The 21,366-nt window shown below is 58.2% G+C and overlaps 1 protein-coding gene across 2 annotated transcripts; it reads left to right on the top strand.

Moving 5' to 3' along the window:
• The first annotated feature begins 7,304 nt into the window (after window positions 1-7,304).
• On the top strand, window positions 7,305-16,480 carry DUSP9 (dual specificity phosphatase 9). 2 transcript variants are annotated; one of them, XM_039464168.2, is made up of 4 exons: window positions 7,305-7,458; window positions 12,843-13,250; window positions 14,264-14,719; window positions 15,198-16,480. In XM_039464168.2, exons 2-4 carry the CDS (start codon window positions 12,878-12,880, stop codon window positions 15,521-15,523), a joined length of 1,155 nt encoding a protein of 384 aa, XP_039320102.1. In that variant the 5' UTR covers window positions 7,305-7,458; window positions 12,843-12,877; the 3' UTR covers window positions 15,524-16,480. The 2 variants fall into 2 exon arrangements, with proteins under 2 accessions (XP_039320102.1, XP_010330073.1); XM_010331771.3 differs by lacking the exon at window positions 7,305-7,458 and adding an exon at window positions 8,516-12,344.
• The last annotated feature ends 4,886 nt before the right edge of the window (window positions 16,481-21,366 follow it).

Here is a 21,366-nt window from a genome sequence, read left to right as displayed (position 1 = left end):
GCAGTGTGTACAGCAGGAGGGCTCAGGCAAAGATGTGGGCGCACGAACGTACTTTGCACATGCAATGGACGTGAAGTGGGGGGACAGAGAGAGGACTGCAGTCGGCTAAACAGTGTCTCCCCAAAATATCTGTCCACCTGGAGCCTCAGCGTGTGACCTTCTTTGGAGTAAGGCAAGGGAACACACGACATCCTGCTTTATTCTGGCAATTGCAAGGCGCAAGTTCAGGCTGGAATGTGGGCCTGGAGGAAGCGGGGGAGAGGAGGCCGGGGAAGCAAGCAGGAGCCAGATGGCTCAAGGCCGTGGAGCTGGACTTTGTCCTTGAGGCCACGAGGGGCCACTGAAGGGGGCTGAGAGGAGGAGTGGCCAGGCATCCGGGTAAGGACACTTCCTCTGGCCTTGATGTGGAGGATGGGTGCAGGGCTGGGGCCATCGTCCAGGCAAGAGGGGACAGGGTCTGGGTCAGGAGAACCTGGTAATGTAAGGGGTAAGAAGAGTGCGAAGGAATCAAGGGCCCCCCCGAGTTTGGGGTGTGGAGAGAAGAACTTTGGGGCATCCGCGTGGGAATGGAGCTGTGGACATGGAACCCAGGAGACACTGATGTCACTGTTGTCCCCCAGAAGAGAGGCATGAAAAAGAGACTGGGACAAGTGGCCAGAGTTGGGGGAAGATAACCGGGAGGGGGCAGGCCCAAGGAGGGAGGCCTTAGGAGGGGGCCCACGCAAGCAGGGGCAGGTGGAGGAAGAGGCCTGGGGGTTTGACAGGAGGCAGATGAGTCACGTCTGGAAGCCACCACCTCTCAAGGAAGGCGATGCCAGCTGGCCTGGGCGCTGGGGAGGCAGGTGGGAGAATGCACAGCACCCACTCGCTGCAGCTCAGGAGACACCAGGCCAAAGGGGGGGCTCTCGGCTTGGAAGGTGTGGGGTGGCACGGTACGACTTTGAGATGGTCAGGCCTTTTAGGGAGGTTGGGGTGGGCAGACCCAAGGCTGGTGGCCAGGGGACAGAGGACACGGAAATGGGAGCCCTGGAGGACGGCTGGGCTTGGCTAAGGAGAGGACGTTCTGGGCATTACATGTCCCCTTTTCCTGAGGACAACCTCTGGATGCTTCTCTCCATTGTAGCCCACAGAGCCCACGCAGGCAGACCCTATGTGGCTGTCACCGAGAGAAGAGCCCGAGGCTTGCGTCTGGAACCTGTGAGTTTGAGAAGCCTGGAGGTCACCCAAGGGAACTCGCCTGGGGACAGCTGGGCCCAGGAGCCTGGGGTAGAGACCTGGTGTCACAGGCCAGGGTATGAGCATCGGAGTGACGTCAGCCAGGCGGTGGGCTAGGAGGTCCCAACACTCATCCCTCCCTTAAAACAACAAAACAAGGAATAAATAACATGCTCAGAGAAACAGGACAGCGGTGTGCTGAGGACCACCAGCTCCTGCTACTCCAAGTCTTCAGGCAACATGAGAAGTGACAAGCGACAGGTAGGACCAACCCGAACTATGAGGACACAAAAGACCCTTCAGAGGCCAAGCAAGGGCCTTCACTGTGGTTCCCTTGAGGCCCTTGAGGTTCTGGCTGGCTTGGGCAAGAAGAGGGAACAGAGCATGCATCAGAGATGCCACCTGCCAGCAACCGCAGCCCAAGAGCCCCCAGGTGGACCTCCCTGCCCTGCCTGTGCACACGTGGGGGGTTGTGTTGAGCTCCGAGGGAACGTCTGCCATTCACCGTAGCACAAGCTTGACCACAGCCAGCCAGGGAGCAGGGCCATGAACAGACCCATCCTCAGATGCCAGGGAGTTGGCCTTAGCGCCAGCAATCTGCGACACCTCCCTCTGGCAGCCCTGCAGCTTCTGCTTGGATCCCTCTAGGGACAGGACCCTCACCCCTTCAGGAAGCCAGTCTCAAGCTGGTTGCCCTGTGATTGGTAAGTCTCCCTAGGCTCATGGTCTTAGGGATCCCATCCTCAGCCTCCCCTGCTTTCCTCTCCAGGGTTGAGAAGAGCAGGCAGCCAAGGGCCTCATGGCTCTGGCCAGCTCTCCAACCACATGTCCCGAGAGCTGAGCCTTGCAAGCTGACAGACTGGACCCTGGGTCACCCTCATGGTCCCAGCCCATGTCAGCCACAGCCATTCTTCCTGGAACTCAATGGGCAGTGAAGAACGAGTCTCAGGCCCTGCTCCAGGTGATTTCAGCCTTTTCCAGGACTGATGACTAAGTCCCAGAGCTCCTGTGTGCACCCTCCTTTTCTCTGTGTGACATTGCCATGGCAGCGGGCATGCAGTGTGCAGTGGCGGAAGGGAGATCGCTGTGAAGATGGTCACCCTCTCCTTGTAGGCAGGGCAGTAAGAAGCCACAGTATCCCACTGGGAAGGCCAGGCGTGCCTGACCCCACTCAAAGAGCCTTGGCTGTCCCCTTCCCACCTATGGCGTCTCTCGGGCCCTCTCCACGGGCATGCGGTTGATCCTGGGCCATGGCTGCCACCTTCCTCTCCTTCCCTCTCCTCTCCGCCTTCTCTCTGCCCAGGAGCTGGCTCCAAGGGGTGGGTAGGTCACGCGGCACCGCATCTGCACCGCTCTCCCCTCCGAGGCTCTCGGGACGCAAATCAGCCACCCATGTGGGAAGCAGGTACTGAGGGGTAATAGCTGCTCTCTAAATTTAGACAGAACTCCCCAGAGAGCTGGCAGAAATATCCCAAGCCTTCCTGTGCGAGGCTTGCAGGCGGAGAATGAGGAGGGGGCAGCAAGAACCCAGGGACGGGGGGTGGCAGGGCTAAGAGAGGGTGACAGAGCAGAAGACCTGCACCGGGGCTGGGGTGCGCACGCTCTGGACCACAGCCTGGAACTCCACCCTGGCCGCGGCAGCAGGTCCTCTCTGCAGTTTGGGTCGCACCCACGCTGTCCAGTGCCCTTCTGCAACCAGAAGGGAGCTACCTCCTTCCTTCCTCTGGCCAGGTGGGTGGCTTCCCAGGTGACCGAGGCCTGGGCCAGTGGCTCCCTTCCTGCCTGTCCCTCAGCCTATGAGGAAGAGCCACCCAAGGGCAAAGGCAGGTCCCTGTGAAGGGGCACCCTGGCCATGGGGCCTTGGCTGCCAGTCTATGGACCAGAGCGCGTTGCCTGGTCGCTGCCCCCCCCAACCCCGAACTTCACTGTCCTCATCCAGAAGCAAACAAGAAGTACAGCAAACAGCATAGCTTGTCCTCAGGGTCACGGTGCCAGTGACGGGAAGGAGGAGACCCTCACCTGTCCCTGGGGCTGCTCAGGATGGCTTCCAAGGGTGGCCCGCCTGGAGGCCCTGTCCTGGAGGGCACCAGCCTCCGTCAGCTGGGACTCCCTGGCTCCAGCTGTGACCCCAATTGCAGCAGGGCCGTGGGCTAGTGGCAGTGGTGGGCAGGAGAGGTGCTGGGTGCGCCTGGACACCAGAGCAGCAAGGGGCTCAGCAGCCTCAGGGTTGGGATGGGTCTGGGCCCAGGCTGCGCCTTGCAGTGCCGGGAGGACGTGGGGAGTGGCAGAGGGAGGCAGCCAGACGAGCCAACAGGTGCTATGACAACACGCAGGGGCAGAGGCCCCCAAGGAGTGAGATGAGAAAATCCTGCAGCCTGTAGGAGCCCCTCTCCACCCCTACAGACATCTGAGCCAGGGCCAGTGCTCGCCACAAGCCCCCGCCTGGGCCCAGCCACGTCTGCCTGTCTCGTGCCTTATCTTGTTACCTGTGATGAGACGGCCTGACTGGAGAAGCATGTTCCTGTCGGGGGCGGGGGGAGGATGCTGAAGTGTGGCCAGAAAGGCAGGTGAGCCTTCCTCCTGAGCAAGGGAGGGGGCTCTGCAGCACGGGAGCCAGGCCGTCTGGGCACGCCCTTGGCACCCCCAGTACCCCCAGCCCTGTTGTTTCACCCCTGGTGGCTCCCCTCTTTCCGGGGACATGCAGGAACGTCACCTGCTACCCTCTCTCCTCCTTTCCCGCTGCATGGGGTCTGGACGGAGAGTCCTTGTCTCCACTCACCTCCCTTCCCCTGTCCAGCCCAGGGGTGTGTGCGGCTGGTTCTCCCGGTAAAAGGATTATATCATCTGTAATGTATATCCAGACACACGTGCACTGCTGCTTGGGAGGAGAAGACAAGGAGAGGGAGTCTGTGCAGCTGGCCGGAGGGGAATTGTATTGAACCTGAACCTGAGCCCTCCTGGAATGGGGGTGTTAATGGCTCGCCAGGTCTTGGCCCCCAGGAATCAATCGCTGCACAGGCTGGTGCCCTCTGCTCTGCCCCCTCCTTTCCCTCTCACCTACCTCCCATCTCTCCCTGCCGCTCACACCCCTGGGCTCTTGGCTTCCTGGCTGGCCTGCCTTTGACCTCCTCTGCAAGTGAGATTTCAGAGCCACTATAGGCCATTTTGTTTCAATGTCTGGGCATGACTCCATTGGGAGATGCTGTGGACAGGTAGGGTGTTTCTGAAGGCACGGCAGCTGGTAGCGGGATGCGTCTAGAAGATGCTGGCTGAAGCGTTTCAGATCTGGGAGGGGTGCAGAGGGAGGAGTTGGAGGGACGGTGGGGGGTTGTCATGTGAGCAGATGGCTTCAGCTGCAGAAGGCACCGCCGTATGACCCAATGGTTACCCAGAAATAAAGTCTTGGATGTGTGTGCACCCTGGCGCCGGGGCCCATAGATGTGACCCAGGTTCCATGCAGGGTGACAGGCAGGGAGGACCCGGCACAGCAGGGTAGACTGGGGACTTCGGCTTTGACAGCCATCGCCTTTCCCACAGTCTCTCCCCAAGTTCCATGCAGGGTGACAGGCAGGGAGGACCCGGCACAGCAGGGTAGCCTGGGGACTTCAGCTCTGACAGTCATCACCTTTCCCACAGTCTCTCCCCAAAACCTCATTCACCTGAACAGTGGACCAGATTCGGGACCTGAACAAAATGCCCCTTAACAGGACCAGGTGCCTGCAGCCAAAGCCCTCCGTGTCAGAGGGCGCCAGTCGGGCCAGCCACCCGAGGCCCTGCCAGGCTAACGACGTCTCTACCCCAAGCAAAGCGCAGCTCCCTGGCCCCTCCACCTCGCCCGGGGCTGCCAGTTCCTGGGGCTGCTTTCAGGGTCTCTGGGGAGCACCTCTGGGGTTCGGGAGGGCGTGAGGTCTCACAGGAAACAAGATGGCCACTTCCCAATGGCCATCCCCAAGGAAGGAACGAGAAGGATGGCAGTGGCCTTGGGGTTCAGGTGGAATGGAGGGTAAGGGGCTCAGAGGCAAGGGCAAGGGCTGGGGCGCCCCGTCACTGCCGTCAGCAGCAGATGGACCCAGCTGCTTTGGAGTCAGAGGCCCAGCTGTGCCCTCGGTTCTGTGAAGCAAACTTTCACTCACTCAAGTCCCCTTTGGGAGTGTTCTGCATTTTCTTCCCCAGCCCTGGGGATGAGGAGGGGACCGCTATTTCCTGAGGCATCTCGGGGCAGGCCCAGCCTTTGCATGCTCCTTTTCCAGCAACGGATGGTCTGGTTGCCTGGAGAGCAGACACTGGGAGCGCTGGAGTGGGAGCTGTGCAGGGACGAGGGCGGATTATTTGATCCAAATGTTTCTCCCCCAGCCTCTCAGCCCTGAGTCACTAAAGCACGGGATGGTGGCAGTGGGGGTGGGGGGGTGTTAACCAACCTTTCTAGAAACTCCTCTGAGTCAGCTCACCCACCAAGCCTTTGGTGATCAGCTGAGCATCCAGGCCATGGGCACAGCTGTCCTAGTCCAAACAGGAAGCACCCTCGGCGGAGCGGGGAATGTGAAAGCCAGCCCCCTGACTTTAGGGCACAGCTTCTATGGTATATGGATTTCTTAGGAAAGGTCCCGTAACTTCAGCATGTCTAGCAGTGGCGGCTGCATATGCTCGCCTTCGTGGCAAGTCCTGGGCAGCCTGCCCCCCAAGGCTGTAGGGGAGAGCCCCAGTGCAGCCCCACGAGGCCCAGCGTCCAGAGCAGCGACACGGTTGCAGGGCCAGTGGCCTCCTTCCAGGAGGGACTCTGCTGCTGTCAAGGCTGAAAAGGTGCAGAGGGGCAGCTGGGCCCAGAGCAGGGCGGGCAGGCCTGGCTGGCGACAGCAGGACCCTCCCAGCTCACTCACCATGACTTGAAAGTGCACAGATAGGAGGGCCCTTGGAGATCACATGGTCCCACCTCTCCCCCCAAAAGTACAGACCTGGAAATGGAGACCCAGAGATGGGGCAGGGACCTGGGCTCCAGAGGCAAAGCTGCTGCCCTTGTCTCTTCCAGGGGTAATGACTCAGGGGAATTCAGCGCTGCCGCAGACACAGCCAGGCAGCCAGCGGAGCTGCTGGCATCCCAGCCCTCCCTGGCCGCACATTATCCTGCACCCCCTTGATGCTCACATCCTCCTGCCGGGTCTCAGCCTCTCCTCCACTGCAGGCAGGAGGCCAGGTGCACACCTCCGATGGCTGCCTCCCCTTCCCCTCCCCTCCCCACGCAATCTTCCGCATTCACGCTGGCTCGTTCAGGTTCTAGGCTTCCGAACTCAACCAGCCTGAGCCCCATCCTACTTTGCCACCACACTATTGTGCCACCACCAGGGAGCCACGACCTCAGTTTCCCAGGCTGTAACATGGGGACAATCTCCTCAGACTTCCAGAACTGCTGTAAGGATAAAACGAGGTCCTTGGTGCCAATGGGTGTGACCTGTGGTACAGAGGAGAAAGCTAACGGGACCTGGTGACAATACCCGCTCCCTACTTGCTCCCAGCCCCTCCCCCAACATCCTGGCTCCACCCCTTCCAGGCACTGAGGCTCAAATGCTATTACTAGTAGCCAGAATCTGACACATGAGAATAAGAGGACACACTGCAGGGGAACCCGGGGTGGGGGCGGAATTGGCAGCCCTGTCAGCCAGACTTTATACCTTCTCCACTGTGGGAGCAGGAGATGGCTCTGGGGACCTCAGTGGGCCCCTTGGCTGGGGTGCCAGTGCAGATTCTGCGGAGAAACCGTCCCCCTAACCCAGGCCCAGCCTAGTTCAGGGCCCCCAACCTCACTCCGGCGGCCCAAGCTCCGAAGTCCCCACTCAGTAGCGCCATTGGGGACCGGGGAGCGCAGGGCGCGTCGTGCAGGACGGGCGAAGAGGGCAGAAGCTTGCAGGTGGGAGGAAGGCGGGCGGGGGCATGGGAGGTGGAGGGAGACGCCGGGAAGGCCGCGGCCCCTCCCCGCTCCCTCCCTGCGCGCCGCCAGCTACATTGCCCCTCCTGGGCAGGGGGCGGAGAAGACGGCGACGGGAGGGGAGGAGGCGGAGGAGGTGGCGGAGGCGGCGGCGGCGGCGGGGGCGGGATTTGGAGTTTCCCTCCGCAGCGACGGCGGCTGCCCCTCAGCTCCTGGCAAGGCCGCCGCCCGGGGTTCCGGTGTGGCGCTTCCCGCCGCCCGAGCTTCAGAAACTTCCCGGCCGCGACGCAGGGAACAGGCTCAGAGAACCGAGCGGAGCAGAGGTGAGTGGAGCACGCGACGTCCCGGGGACCCCCACCCCACCCCCACCCCACCCGGCCTGGCTGACCTCCCCCCCGACGTGCACCCCCCTCCACCCTGCACCCCCAAAGTCCTGACAACGCACTCCCCACGAAGCCGGCGCACGCGCCCCTAGGAGACCCATTGGGTGCTGCTGCCGCACACCCGTGCACCCCGCCCGTGCACCTCCCGTGTCCGCTGCCACTTAGACCGGCTGCACACTCGCGCGCGCACAAACCACGCACCACAGAGCCGGGTCCCTGTAATGCACACACTAGCAGCCCCTGAGCCACTACTCACCACTGTCCCCAACTCCTGCCAACCCACCGAGACCCTGCCACGCCCCAGTACACACCCAGGCGCACACGCACGCTTCCAACACATCTCTGCGATACCTGCACTAACATAGCTCCCCCTACCATGCCCTTGCCACCTTGAACTCTCCATATCCCATGACAGACACCCCACCCAGGTTCCCAGCCCAGAGACACTGCAGTCCACCCACCGGGACCGAGATCCCATCACAAATCCACATCCCAGCGGCCGACACTCCCCACTTCCCAGGCACACACCTCCAGCATCTCCGGCGCGCACTCTCATCCGCCCCAGCACGCGCGCACACCTGCTGGATTCACGCTCTCCAGCACCCTACCCGGCCCCCATCACAAATACCCATCGACACCCCCAGCACATCTCTGAGTCCCTCCCTCCCAGCACCTGGCACGCGGGCTCTAGAGGCTGCAGCATTTGGTGGCATCCCTGCCAGGCACCTCTGGCTCTCCTTCGGCAGCGGCTCATCAGCCTTGGGCCCCCCAGGTGTCTCCCTAAACAGACCTTGAGACTCCCCAGCGACTGGCTTGGCCTCTTCCCTAAGAGATAAAGAAGGCACTTGGGGTGCAAGGTAGGGTACTTAGATGTGGAGGCAAGGGGCCGGGGGGAGGGGCGGGGAGGAGGCGGAGAGAGCCCGCCGCTGAAATGGAGGCGGCCCAGGTGGGACCAAAGAGGCGCCAGCTGCCCGACCAACACGTAGTAGGTGGGTTCCATGCGGGCTGGCGTCCGCGCGCGCGCGCTGTCTGGGTGCCGGCCTGCGTGTGTGTTACGGGGAGAGCTGTAGGTGCACGTGTGCTTGTGCGTGTCGGGGTGGGGGAGGAGTGTGTGATCGGCAGAAGGAAAAGCAGGAGCAGCTCCCTCAGGCAACAATTGGTTTCATTCATTCATGCCTTCTTTGTTAACGAGCATTTCTTCTGCGAGCGCCAGGCGCGTGCCAGGCCCTGCACTGGGGGCTGGGGCCAGCTTGGGGCCGGGCACACACACGTTCCTGCCTTGGAGGAACTCCCAGTCCCGCGAGGAGACCGACCAGGAAAAGCAGAAAGCCATCCCCAGCAGAAAGTGGATTTGATGGAAAAGACACTGGATTTGGCAGACACGCTGTCGCTGGGACTTGTGCTCTTGGCCATGTGACCCGGCCGCGACAGCCGAAATCCTGCCACTCGGCCCGGCGGGAACGGTGCATTTCGGGGTGGGAAGGCAGCGCCGCGCCGCGCCGCGCCGCGCCGCTCTCGGGAGGCCCCCGGGACCAGAGGGCGCACGCGGCACTCGCGAGGCCTGCAGACGGCGGCTTCCCCGCGGCCTCCAGGGGGCGCTGGCCCGGCCGGGCGGAGGCCCGGGACGCCCGGCGGGGGCGGGGGAGGCGGGCGCAGCGCCCACCCTGCGACGAGCAGCGAGCGCGCGGCCTGGCTCCGCCCGCCGGAGGGGGCCAGGAGAGGCCCGGGCGCGCGACGCGGCCTCCCCCGGCACAGCCCACCCGGGAGCGGCTGCGGGACTCGGCGGCGCCCAGAGCTGGCGCTGCTGGTGGCCTGAGTGGGGGCAGTCAGGAGAGGGTCGCCGGTGAGAGGGGGTTAGGAGGTTGGCTGCGCTCGGCCCTGCAGTGCGGAGGCGGCAACAGGTTCCCATTTGTCCTGTTGCTGGCGCTGTGGGCGCTGTGGGCCCTGAACTCTGACTTTGGAGATTGAGCCCCTCATGGCCTCCTCATGAGCCCCTTATGTCCCCCTCCCAAATGCTTTCTCCCGGTGGGAGGGCTTGCCAGCACGGCTCCGCAGTTAGGTTCAGGGAGCTCCTCGCCAGGGACTCTGGGATCCTGGGATTCCCCTCCCTTCCCCATTTCGGAGGTTGCCTCTCTTCATCCCCATCCTAGCCCAGCTCCTCTCACCTCCAGGGAGCCCTCTCCAGAGCGGCCTAAGCACCTCTCCAGCCAGATTGAGCTGGGGCGGGGGGTGGGGGGGGTGGGGGAACACGGCTGTCCAGCTCCCTGCTGCTCACAGCCCTGTGCCACCTCCACTAGCCACAACCAGACTGGCACATGGCAGAACCTCGGTGGTGCCTTCAACCCCTGCCCACTCTGAGCTCCCACTCACAGCTGCAATGGGCCTGGAGGCAGCCCCCGGGCTGGACACCAGTATCCACCTCCACCACTGTGGGCTAGGCTGAGATAGGAGGAGGTAGAAGACAGAAGACAAAGTTCCTGCCCGAGGAACACACTGAGAAAGGGGGACAGTGACCACACTGGGGAGCACAAAGGAGGGAGACCACTGGCTCCGAGTTGGGAAGGCTGTCTGGAGGAGGGGGCCTGAAGAAAGAAGCAGAATCTCAGAACCTGGGCAGGGGGCATAGGAGGGAGGCCTGGGCTGGGGCCCATGCCCACTGGGCAAGAGGAGAAGGAAGGGCACAGTCCAGCTGCCCAAAGCCCCTGGATGCACGAATTAGGACTCATCTTAGAGACAGGGAGGGACATGGGGATGTGGCCAGACAGCAGCCCAGTGCTAGGGTCCTGGGAGTCCCCGGCTAGCCGCCCACTGCGCAGAAGGGAGGGGGAGGGGAAGCTGGAAGCCCCTTAGAGGTGATCTCCATCTGGCCGTGCGGGATATCTAGGCCTCCAACGGCACCCCTCACACTCACCCACCCACCCCCAGCTTTCCATCACCTGCCCTCTTCCCTACCCATGACCTCAGACATTTTCTCCTCTGACTCCATGGCTCCTGAGAGGAGTCTCTGGCCAGACCTGCGGACCGACTGGCCGTAATGATTCCCACTGTGGGACTCGCAGTGCGCGTTCCATTTTCCACTCCTTAGAGAAATGTGTTGTAGTGCCCATCCTCATGTGCATAACTTTGATTTCTTTTACTTTAGTTCCTTAGATTCCCAAAAGTGGTCAAAGGGTTGGGATTTTTTCCCAGCTCTTGATATAGCCAGATTAATTTCCAAAAAGGCCATACCAATATATAACCCTGCAACGGTTGAACAGCACGTTGATGTCACAGCAATTTTACCAGCACTGGGTGTTCTCAAACCTGAGGACATTTCTAGCACAGAAGGTGGGAAGTGTTACCTCGCTGGTCGTTGTTACTTGTTTTTGGGAGTTGCTTTCCTTCCACGCCTGAGGTTGAACCTTCCCCCAAATATTTGTAAGGCCGCCGCATTCCCTCCTTCCTGAGTATGCAGTGTTTTCAGGTTCTTTGCCCATTTATCTACAGGGGTCTTAACCTTTTGGTTGGGTATGAGCTTTATCTTATCTATTGTACATTTTCCTTCAACACTGTTATTTGTTTTTGTTGGGCTTTAAGCAGAGAAGGGACTTTTAGCTAGACCAGTGTTGTGGACACCTCCCCCTGACCCTGGTGTCCTGTCTCGGTGCTCACCACACCTGAGACCTTGTGCAGTGCCCTGGCTGCCTGTGGATCTGCCCTCTCTATTGTGCCCATGGAGGAAAGGATGGAGGCCACCAGCCTTGGTTGAGTGGATGGCATTCTGACATTGGGCAGGGCAGGGCAAGGTGGAGGGCAGGTCGCTGCAGGCCCGGAGGCCAGGAGACTGTTGTGCAAGACATGACAGTGACCTGGCCTAGAGCTGATGAATTTGAGCCCTTGACTGGGGCAGGGGCCAGGAGAGAGAGGCGTGGATGTGAGAGATATTTAGCTGGAAACTACTTCTCTCCACTTTGATCAGCTAAGTGGGGAGCCAGGGGTCACTCTTAGGATCAGGAATGTGATAAGAGCAGAGTACCTCAGTTTAGGGCTGGGAGCTCAGGGCTCCTGGGTGCTTTTGGTCAGTGCTGTGTGAGTGAAGCGGGCTGGGGTGGGAGGTGCCCAGGAGCTGCCCCTGCCTGTCTAGCCCTGCAGCAGAGCTCTGGGCCAAAGCTGCAGAAAGTTTCTGGTCCTGCTTCCTCCTTCCCTGGGCCATTTCAGTGGCATCCCATGTTTGGCCATGCTGGTAGCTATGAGCCCATTACAGAGGTGGTGCCACTGAGATCCAGGCAGGGGAGAAGATGGTCCAGTATCACCGAGTGAGTTGGGTTGGAGGCAGCTTCTGCGGCAGGGGGGGCTGGGCTCTTGTCCCCACCCCTCCCCCTGCCTCCCGAGGCCAGGCTGGCGCCGGCCAGGGGAGCCGCAGCTGGTCCCCTGCTGGGCCCCTGACCTGCCCTTGGCCTCTGCCCCGACCCCGTCCCGCCTCGGTGGAAGCCCCAGCTCAGCCTACTCGCGGGTCCCACCCGACTGCTTCCTTCGGCTAGCACCCGTTGGCTCACCGGCCCCCAGGCCCGCCCCCGCAGCCCCGCCCCGGCCCGCCCCTCGGAGTTGTAACTCCACGTCCCAAGGCTGTCTCCAAGGTGGAAGCTGGGTCCAGCTGCCAGGAAGCGGCCGCTGAGCGGGCGCGCGGGGCTCGGCTTCCACGTGCGAGCCTGCACCGCCGCCCCGCCTTCTCCTAGCGGCCGGGCCTAGGGACTCCGTGCCCCGGAACGGCGCCCCCCGTTCCGCCGTGGCAGTGGCCGTGACCAGAACGTCTACGCGCGGTCGCCTACCGCCGGATCGTGCTCCAGGTCTCTCTCCTTTTGTTCTCTCCTGAGGGTGGGGGGAGATGGGGCACCGGGGGCCAGGTCACCTCTGAGAGGACTCGCCGAGGCCCAGCACCTCTGCTCCGCCTCTGTTCCCCTGGCCCACCTGGCCGTGGGGGAGATCTGGGTCTTGAACGGCACCCCCTACACTCACAGCCCCCCACCACCAAAGTCGGAAGCTGGAACTTGGGGAGCGATCGCGGGAAGGCCGAGAGAGGAGCAGAAAGGGGATATGGAGGGACACAGCTGCGGCCTCGGGGTACCCCAAGATGAGCCTCGAAGGGGCGGCTAGACGCTCAACCCTTTTCTGGAGGACCTTTCCCTGTGCTGAGCGGCTGCCTCGGGGGTTTTCTTGGGGCACCTTGTTGGGAATCCTCGCGATGGGGGACCCTGGGCTCCCGCCTTCAGGACGCCGGGCCGGCTTCCTGTCTGCGCCCCCTCGGCCCTCCGGGAGCTCACACTGCGCCTTCCCTCTCTCCGCAGTGCCCGCGGCCCGACGTGTCAGAAGCCGAGCGCCGATGGAGGGCCTGGGGCGCTCGTGCCTGTGGCTGCGCCGGGAGCTGTCGCCCCCGCGGCCGCAGCTGCTGCTCCTGGACTGCCGCAGCCGCGAGCTGTACGAGTCCGCGCGCATCGGTGGGGCGCTGAGCGTGGCCCTACCCGCGCTGCTGCTGCGCCGCCTGCGGAGGGGCAGCCTGTCGGTGCGCGCGCTCCTGCCGGGACCGCCGCTCCAGCCGCCCCCGCCTGCCCCCGTACTCCTGTACGACCAGGGTGGGGGCCGGCGCCGGCGCGGGGAGGCCGAGGCTGAAACGGAGGAGTGGGAAGCCGAGTCAGTGCTGGGTACCCTGCTGCAGAAGCTGCGGGAGGAAGGCTACTTGGCCTACTACCTCCAGGGTAGGTGCCGCGGGGGCCCCCCTTCCCAGGCGGTTCCGGATTCCTTTGACCTTAGGCGAGCCCTACCTCTTGTTTTCCAAAGCGGGTTGAGGCCCCCCTCCCCTAATGACCTGCCAGGCTGCTCTGAGAGGAGGGGAGCCCCGAGTGTGACCTCCGGCAGGTTCTTCACTCTGAAGCCCCAGTCTCTAAGTCTGGAAAATGGGGAGTTGGCTTGACCTGAGCTAGTTCCCAGGATGCTCAAAAGGGAAGGACAAAGTGCGGGCTCTCCCCGGTCTCTGCAATAAGCGAGGGAGGCAGGGGTCGGACAGCAGCAGGGCAGGGGTGGGGGGCTGGGCAGGGAATCAAGGCAGGGGAGGCAGGCTGAACAGGCCCAGGGCAGAGACAGGGTTCTCATGAATCCAGAGCCAGCCGTCGCCAAGAAAGGTCCACTGGACTGTATTAGGGACCTATCAAGTTTCAGCTTTCCAGCCGGGGAAAAGAGTGGTGTCTGTAAACAGAGGTTCTGGGTTCTTGGGACTTTAGAGCCATTCTGGTGGAGTGTTCCATTCTCCCCCAAGCTCCTCACATCCTGGGGTTCCACTTCATCTCTGAGGGTACTCAGAAGACGCCCAGGCAGAGAACTGACATCTGGGATCTTCCTCGTCTTTAACCGATGGCCACAGTCCTCCCTGAGGCTAGCAGTACATGTAGACTCTGTTAAGCCCTCACACCGGCCTCAGCTTGACCCTAGGGGTGTAAGATCCTCTTTGGTGGCTCAGCGTGAGCCCAGCTTGTTGCAGCCCCAGCAGCTGCAGTGGACACTTGCTCTCCAGAGCAGTGGCCAAGAGTTCTCACTGAGGGTGGCTAGGGCCCCATGTGGGCACCAGGACACACCAAGCTGCTGGCTTTTGTGTGCCCTTTGGGAACATTTGCAAACCCCCTGAATTGTCTAGGGTCAGCTCCCCAGCCCCGGACAGAGGCACTTGGCTGCCCAGGAGGACAGGTCAGCAGGCCCCATGACCTCTCCCCGACAGGTGGCTTCAGCAGATTCCAGGCCGAGTGCCCTCATCTGTGTGAGACCAGCCTGAGTGGCCGTGCCAGCTCCAGCTTGGCCCCGCTGCCCAGTCCAGCCCCCGTGGTGGGGCTGGGCAGCCTGTGCCTGGGCTCCGACTGCTCTGATGCGGAATCCGAGGCTGACCGCGACTCCATGAGCTGTGGCCTGGATTCGGAGGGTGTCACACCCCCCACAGTGGGCCTGCGGGCATCCTTCCCTGTCCAGATCCTGCCCAATCTCTACCTGGGCAGCGCCCGGGATTCAGCCAACTTGGAAAGCCTGGCCAAACTGGGCATTCGCTACATCCTCAATGTCACCCCCAACCTCCCAAACTTCTTCGAGAAGAATGGTGACTTTCACTACAAGCAGATCCCCATCTCCGACCACTGGAGCCAGAACCTGTCGCAGTTCTTTCCGGAGGCCATTGCATTCATCGGTGAGTCCACCCCACCCACCTTCCCACCTCTCCGTCCCCACCTTTCCACCTCTCCGCCCCCCACCTCTCCACCTCTCCGTCCCCCACCTCTCCACCTCTCCGTCCCCCACCTCTCCACCCCTCCGTCCCCCACCTCTCCACCCCTCCGTCCCCCATCTCTCCACCACTCCGCCCCCCCACCTCTCCGAACTGCAACCTCTCTGCCCCCTCCACCTCCCCGCCCGCAGGCCGGCTCCTGGCCTCCCCCTCGTGATCATTCCTCCCAAGTGCAGCTGCCATTCCCAGAGCCCAAAGCAAGGGTGGCACTTCCAGGGAACAGGTAGAACTCAGGGCGGCCCCCAGAGGCCACCAGTGAAACCTCCAGGCCGTGGCCATCTGACTCAAGGGCAGGGCGGGGACTTTGAGGGCCCGTCGGAAGGCTTCGGTCTCACACACACCTGCACTCGGGGTCTCCCCGGCCCTGTCCTGCTCCACCTAGATGAAGCCTTGTCTCAGAACTGCGGGGTGCTCGTCCACTGCCTAGCGGGGGTCAGCCGCTCTGTCACCGTCACTGTGGCCTACCTCATGCAGAAGCTCCACCTCTCTCTCAACGATGCCTATGACCTGGTGAAGAGGAAGAAGTCTAACATCTCCCCCAACTTCAACTTCATGGGGCAGTTGCTGGACTTCGAGCGCAGCCTGCGGCTGGAGGAGCGCCGATCGCAGGAGCAGGCCACCGGGGAGCAGGCGTCCGCGACCTCCGACCCGCCCTCCTTCTTCACCACCCCCACCAGCGATGGCGCCTTCGAGCTGGCCCCCACCTAGGGCACCGTAGCAAGCAGGCTGGCCCCTGCCCCACCTCCACCCATGGGTGTCCCTGGTCACCCGTGAGGCGAGGGAGGGGAGGGTGGGAGGGCTCGGCCTGAGCAGGGGGCTGGGGGGAGAGCGCAATACCTCACGCGGGCTGGCGTCCTAATCAACGTGCCTACGGCAGGACCACGCTTTGAGCCTGCCTCTTCTGCGACTGTTACTCTTTTCTTTGCGGGATGGGAGTGGGGTTCCTCTCCAGGTGACTGTCCAGGCGCTGGCCCCAGCCCTGGGTGCTCAGCCAGCTCGGCTGGGCCTTGTGCCCCCCTGTGCTTCCCTCTTCTGGAAGGGGGTGTGCCACCTCGTTGCCACAGGGACTGCCTCCCAGTTCCTTCCCTGTCCTCAAATGGCCACTTGGAGGAGGAGGAGTTTGCCATCACTGGTGTTGTCACCTCCCTGCCTCTCCACCAAGGGCTTGGGGTTCTCAGGGCTGGGGCCTCTCAGGGCATCCATGGCCTGGGAGCCACTGGGCAGTTCCTGGCCACACATCTGGTGTGCTGTTGTTTTTTTTTTTTTTTTTCCCCTCTTCCCCCAGATGTCTTGACAGGATCACTGGTGCTCTTTGTGAGTGAGGGTGGTCATACTGCCGCCGGAGGAGACGGGGTCTCAGAGCGGGATCTGGGAAGGGGGAGGGGAAGAAGAAGGCCTCACTTTTGCTGCTTTGTGGGGCGGGGAAGGGCCTAAGTCATTCACTGATGTCCACACCCCTGCTGGTGGTGGGTGCGCATGGGCGCACATCGGCACTCACGCGCACGCTAGTCCACGGATGCGCCCAACCCAGGGCTGGCAGTCTCGGCGGCGCAGGACCATCTCACCCTGGAGCCTGGAGAGGAGCTATGCTTCTTCATTTTTGTAATCCACCTCATAGTTGCTTTCTTTAATTGTTCCTTCTGAATAAACAGTTTATTTAAGATACTGCGCAGAGGGAAGCTACCTCCTGAGCACCTTGGGGGGTTTAGGGGAAGGTGGGGAAGGACGCCCTCTTGGTCTCTCTGGACTGCCCATGGTAGAAAGGAGTGTGTGCAACCCCACTCCCCCCATGTTATCATTTCCCATCTGGTGCTTGTACTGCCTGCTGGCTGAAGATTTGAGCCACTCTTTCGTGTTCCTCCATTTGAACCCCTAGTCTGTGCCACACACTGTCCTGGGGACTAGGTTGCAGCAGTGAGCCCTGCCTCCTCAGAGCAGGTTTCCCAGAGGGGGAAGAAATTATAAATGCGACAGTCACAGCACTGCAGTGACGACATAGGTGTCCATTGCCGTGGACAGAGTGGATGAGCGAAGACCCAGCACTCATAGCTGATCCCTGAGACACCAGTCAAGTCAGTCCCCAGTCCTACCTAGAGCCTCCCAAGGGCCGCCCCAGTGGATGGCATCCTAAGGGTGACAGGGGAGGGGTGTGGCAGATTGGCACATGTGAGTGTTGTGGTTCTCTGACCGTGGAATTTGGGCCGCAAAGGCCCAGGCTAGGGACTAGAAGAGCCCCACGAAGACCAACGGGCCACCTAAAGGGACAGAGGTGACCTGCACCTCTCCTCAACTTGGGACACTGGCAACACCTTCTCCACACTGTAGCTGGCGGGGTCTCTAAAGCTGTGACTCTCCACCACGGAGATGCAGCAGAGGGGAAGGGCGGCTTGAGGGCGGTGGGAGCAAGTGCGGCCTGAGAAAGCAGTGGAGGCTTTGGGAGCAACATGGCCCACTTATAGCCACGAGCTGAACTGCCCTTTTAGAGCAATCTAGGCATAGAGCAGTAGATACTTCACAACCTCTCTCGGAGGGACTTAGAAACAGTGGTCTGGCCAGGCACAGAGGCTCACGCCTGTAATCCCAACACCTTGGGAGGCCGAAGCAGGTGAATCACCTGAGGTCAGGAGCTCAAGACCAGCCTGGACAACATGGGTAAACCCTTTCTCTACTAAAAATACAAAAAAAAAAAAAAAAATGAGTTGGGCATTATGGCACGTTCTTGTAATCCAAGCTACTTGGGAGGCTGAGGCATGAAAATCACTTGAATCCAGGAGGCAGAGGTTGCAGTGATCTGGGATCTCTCCACTGCACTTCAGCCTGGGTGACAGAGTAAGACTCTGTCTCAAAAAAGAAAAGAAAAGAAACAGTGATCTGGTTGCTGGCGAAGCTGGATTTGTCTTGAAGCTGCATTTGACTATCTTACATACAGATTTAACTTAGATTGTGACAGCCCAATAAACATAGCAAAGTTTAAAATATTAATAAAATACATTTTTAAGTTTTTATTTTAGAAACAAGTTCTCAATATAAAGCTTAAATAGGCTGGGTGTGGTGCCTCAGCTTGCCAAAGCACTGAGATTACAGGAATGAGCCACCGCACCTGGCCTATTTAAGTTCTAAATGAAGTGGTCCAGAGGTCACATTGCTCCAGAGTGACCAGCATAAGCAAATGCAAATCCTCTGTGGAAGGAGGGATGCCCTTTAAACACAGGCCTCAAAGCACTTCCACAGAAAATTCCAAAATATGTAATTTTTTTAAATCCCAAACTGTGCAAGGAAACAAGCCACCATGAGTTATAGAAACATTCAACATGTGAATTCAAGTATCAGTCCTGCAAAGATAGCGGCCTTTGAAATTATGTGACAAAGAATGTAAGTATAATTAATATGTTTAAAGAAATAAAAGGAAGTATTGAAACTGTAAAAACAAAAAACAAACAAACAAAAAAAAGAGAACATAAAATGACTAGGCACCCTTGAAAGAAAACCAAAAAGAATTCCTAGAAACTAAAAATATGATAATCGAAATTGGGCCTTTAAAGTTTAAACAGCATATTAAACATAGCTGAAGAAAGAAATAGTGAACTGGAAGATGAATTTAAGGAAATTACCCAGAATGCAGCACAGAGAGACAATAAGATAGGTCACACATACATCTAGTTGAATTTCTAGAAGAGAAAGGAGAATAGGGAATATAAAATATATTAATAAACAATGTCTGAGAATGTACCAAAACTGATGAAAGACACTGTGGAAGAGATTGCTAAGTGTCCCCCAATATCCATTCTCAGCTTCTCCTTCTTAGAAATAAAATGTCCAAAGGTTAATAGCATATATGGCTTGACAGCCAGAAACTTTATTTCCCATCCTCCCTTGCAACTAATTGTGGCCATGTTCTTGCACATTGTCTCCTATTTCTATTAGAGCCCTTAGCATTTTAATCATATATATATATTAAACTTCTGGTCTGATCATTCCAACACCCCTGTCATAGCTGAGTCTGCTTCTGGTACTGGCTCTATCTTTTTGAACTGTGTTTTTTGGCCTTTAGTATGTCGCGTCTCTTTTTTTTTTTTTTTTTCCTTTGTCAAAAGCTGGACACATACGGGGCAAAAGGACCTGCTGCAAATGGGCCAGAGTGATATGGCAGTATATGGAGGGAGGAAAAGCATTCAGTCCTATAATTAGACTGTGAGTCTCACCAATGCTTCTCAGATTGTACCCCACTTAGGTGGGCCAGGATGGCTACGAAAGGCTGAGTTGCGTATTTCCCTTCCCTTCCCTTCCCTTCCCTTCCCTTCGGTCAGTTAGGCTCTGGCAAAACCCTAATAGGTGGGGCCTGGTAAGGGTTATTCTTGAGGGCAGGCCTAGTTAAGAACAGGATACCCTGGCCGGGCGAGGTGGCTCAAGCCTGTAATCCCAGCACTTTGGGAGGCCGAGAAGGGTGGATCACGAGGTCAAGAGATCGAGACCATCCTGGTCAACATGGTGAAACCCCGTCTCTACTAAAAATACAAAAAATTAGCTGGGCGTGGTGGCGCGTGCCTGTAATCCCAGCTACTTGGGAGGCTGAGGCAGGAGAATTGCCTGAACCCGGGAGGTGGAGGTTGCGGTGAGCCGAGATCGCGCCATTGCACTCCAGCCTGGGTAACAAGAGTGAAACTCTGTCTCCAAAAAAAAAAAAAACAGGATACTCTGGGCATATTTCAAAATGGCCACCTTCCCCTCCCGCTGCCAGAAGCATGATGAGATTTTTCTCTGTGAGAACCTGGTTGAGCTCCTGAAGGTAAAGCTTAACAACAGTATAGGAGCCCCTCTAAGACTGCCCCCACCCCGGAATTTTAACTCTCAGACTTGTCCACACTGAGTCTCCAGCAATTCAGCAATTGCAGTTCAGGTGTTCCTATGCCAGCACTGCTGAGTTGTGATTCTCTGTGCCCACCTGTCTCCCCAGTTTTGGGAGCAGCAGTTAGCCCAGTGATTTCAATTCTCTGATAAATCTAAGAGGCGTTGTTGATTTTAAGTGTGTTCCACTTTTACTTGTTCTTAGGACAGACTGATGACTTCTGGCCTCCTGACACACTGGACCAGAAACAGAAACTCTCCTGGGTCAGTTTCTATTGGGTGATTTTTCTTCTCATGATGGCTCACATTTTTTATGCCTCTTCTGCCTCAGTCAGAAAGCCAGGACATAGGGCTCACCTAGTCTGTTTTCTTTCTCTCGGGAACCACAGTCCTTCACTGGTTGCTGTCCCCCATCTGAAAACAATGGATTTCATATATTTGGCCCAGTTTCTAGCTGTTTCTGGTGAGACAGTAATTCTGAACCCTGTTATTCCCTCACATTAAGCATTAAGCAAAATAAGTAGATTAAATTATCCAGTTAGGATTTTTAAAAATCCACCTATAAGCTGTTTACAAGAGATGCATTTAAAGGGTAGGACCAGAAAGGGCTGGAAAAGCAGCACTGCTTAATGCTTTTTGAATCTATTTTTAACATATTATATTATACTTCCTACGTATTCCAATGTTTCTGTTTCTTTATTTCCCTTATTTGACTTTTTTTTGATTAGTGGATATTTGCCTTCATTATTTGCTATTTTCCTCTACTAGTTTGGAAGTAGTACACCCTATTTATATTCCAGTTACTCTAAAAAAATTTAACATGCATATTTGTCTTAAAAAAAAAAAAAAAAAACGTAAAGTCACTCAATGTCAATATGGCCATCAGGGAATAACAGGGTTCAGAATTACTGTCTCACCAGAAACAGCTAGAAACTGGGCCAAATATATGAAATCCATTGTTTTCAGATGGGGGACAGCAACCAGTGAAGGACTGTGGTTCCCGAGAGAAAGAAAACAGACTAGGCGAGCCCTATGTCCTGGCTTTCTGATTGAGGCAGAAGAGGCATAAAAATGCGAGCCGTATGCATCGCTTGAGCCCAGGAGTTCAAGACCACTCTGGGAAGCATGGCAAAACCCCATCTCTACAAAAAATAGAGAAAATTAGCCAGGCGTGATGGTGCACACCTATAGTCCCAGCTACTTAGGAGGCTGCAGCAGGAGGATTGCCTGAGCTCAGGAGGTGGAGGTTGCAGTAAGCTGTGATCACACCAGTGCACTCTAGCCTGGGTGACAGAGCAAGACCCTGTCTCAAAAAAAAAAAAAAAAAAAAAAAGTGACCTATAATGAGAAGAAAAATTGGCCAATGAAAACAGACCCAAAGGAGTTTCAGTTTCTGGTCCAGCATGTAAGGAGCCCGGAAGTCACCAGTTTGTCCTAATAACAAATAAAAGCAGAACAGACTGAAAACTGAACACATATTTTGATATGTGTAATTGGAGGCTCTGAACAAGAGGAGAAAGAGAAAGGGGCAGAATAAATATTTGAGGAAATAATGGCTAAACACTTCCAATGTTTGGTGAAAAAGATTCATCAGATCCAAGAAATTCTGTTAACCTCAAATAACATAAACACAAAGAGAGCCACACATAGACACTTCATGGTTAAATGATTGAAAGCCAAAGACAGACAATTTTGCAAATATTATT

This window comes from Saimiri boliviensis, chromosome X (assembly GCF_048565385.1).
Source record: "Saimiri boliviensis isolate mSaiBol1 chromosome X, mSaiBol1.pri, whole genome shotgun sequence".
Classification (NCBI taxonomy): Eukaryota; Metazoa; Chordata; class Mammalia; order Primates; family Cebidae; genus Saimiri; species Saimiri boliviensis.
The sequence above is the reverse complement of the archived record's forward strand: the minus strand, read 5'-3'. Positions and strand labels throughout refer to the sequence as shown.

Excerpts from the sequence above, each read along its gene's own strand:
- DUSP9 (XM_039464168.2), top strand. The coding sequence starts at position 12,878 with ATGGAGGGCCTGGGGCGCTCGTGCCTGTGGCTGCGCCGGGAGCTGTCG. Across the intron at positions 13,251-14,263 it reads CTTGGCCTACTACCTCCAGG|GTGGCTTCAGCAGATTCCAG; the intron begins GTAGGTGCCGCG and ends TCTCCCCGACAG. Across the intron at positions 14,720-15,197 it reads GGAGGCCATTGCATTCATCG|ATGAAGCCTTGTCTCAGAAC; the intron begins GTGAGTCCACCC and ends TGCTCCACCTAG.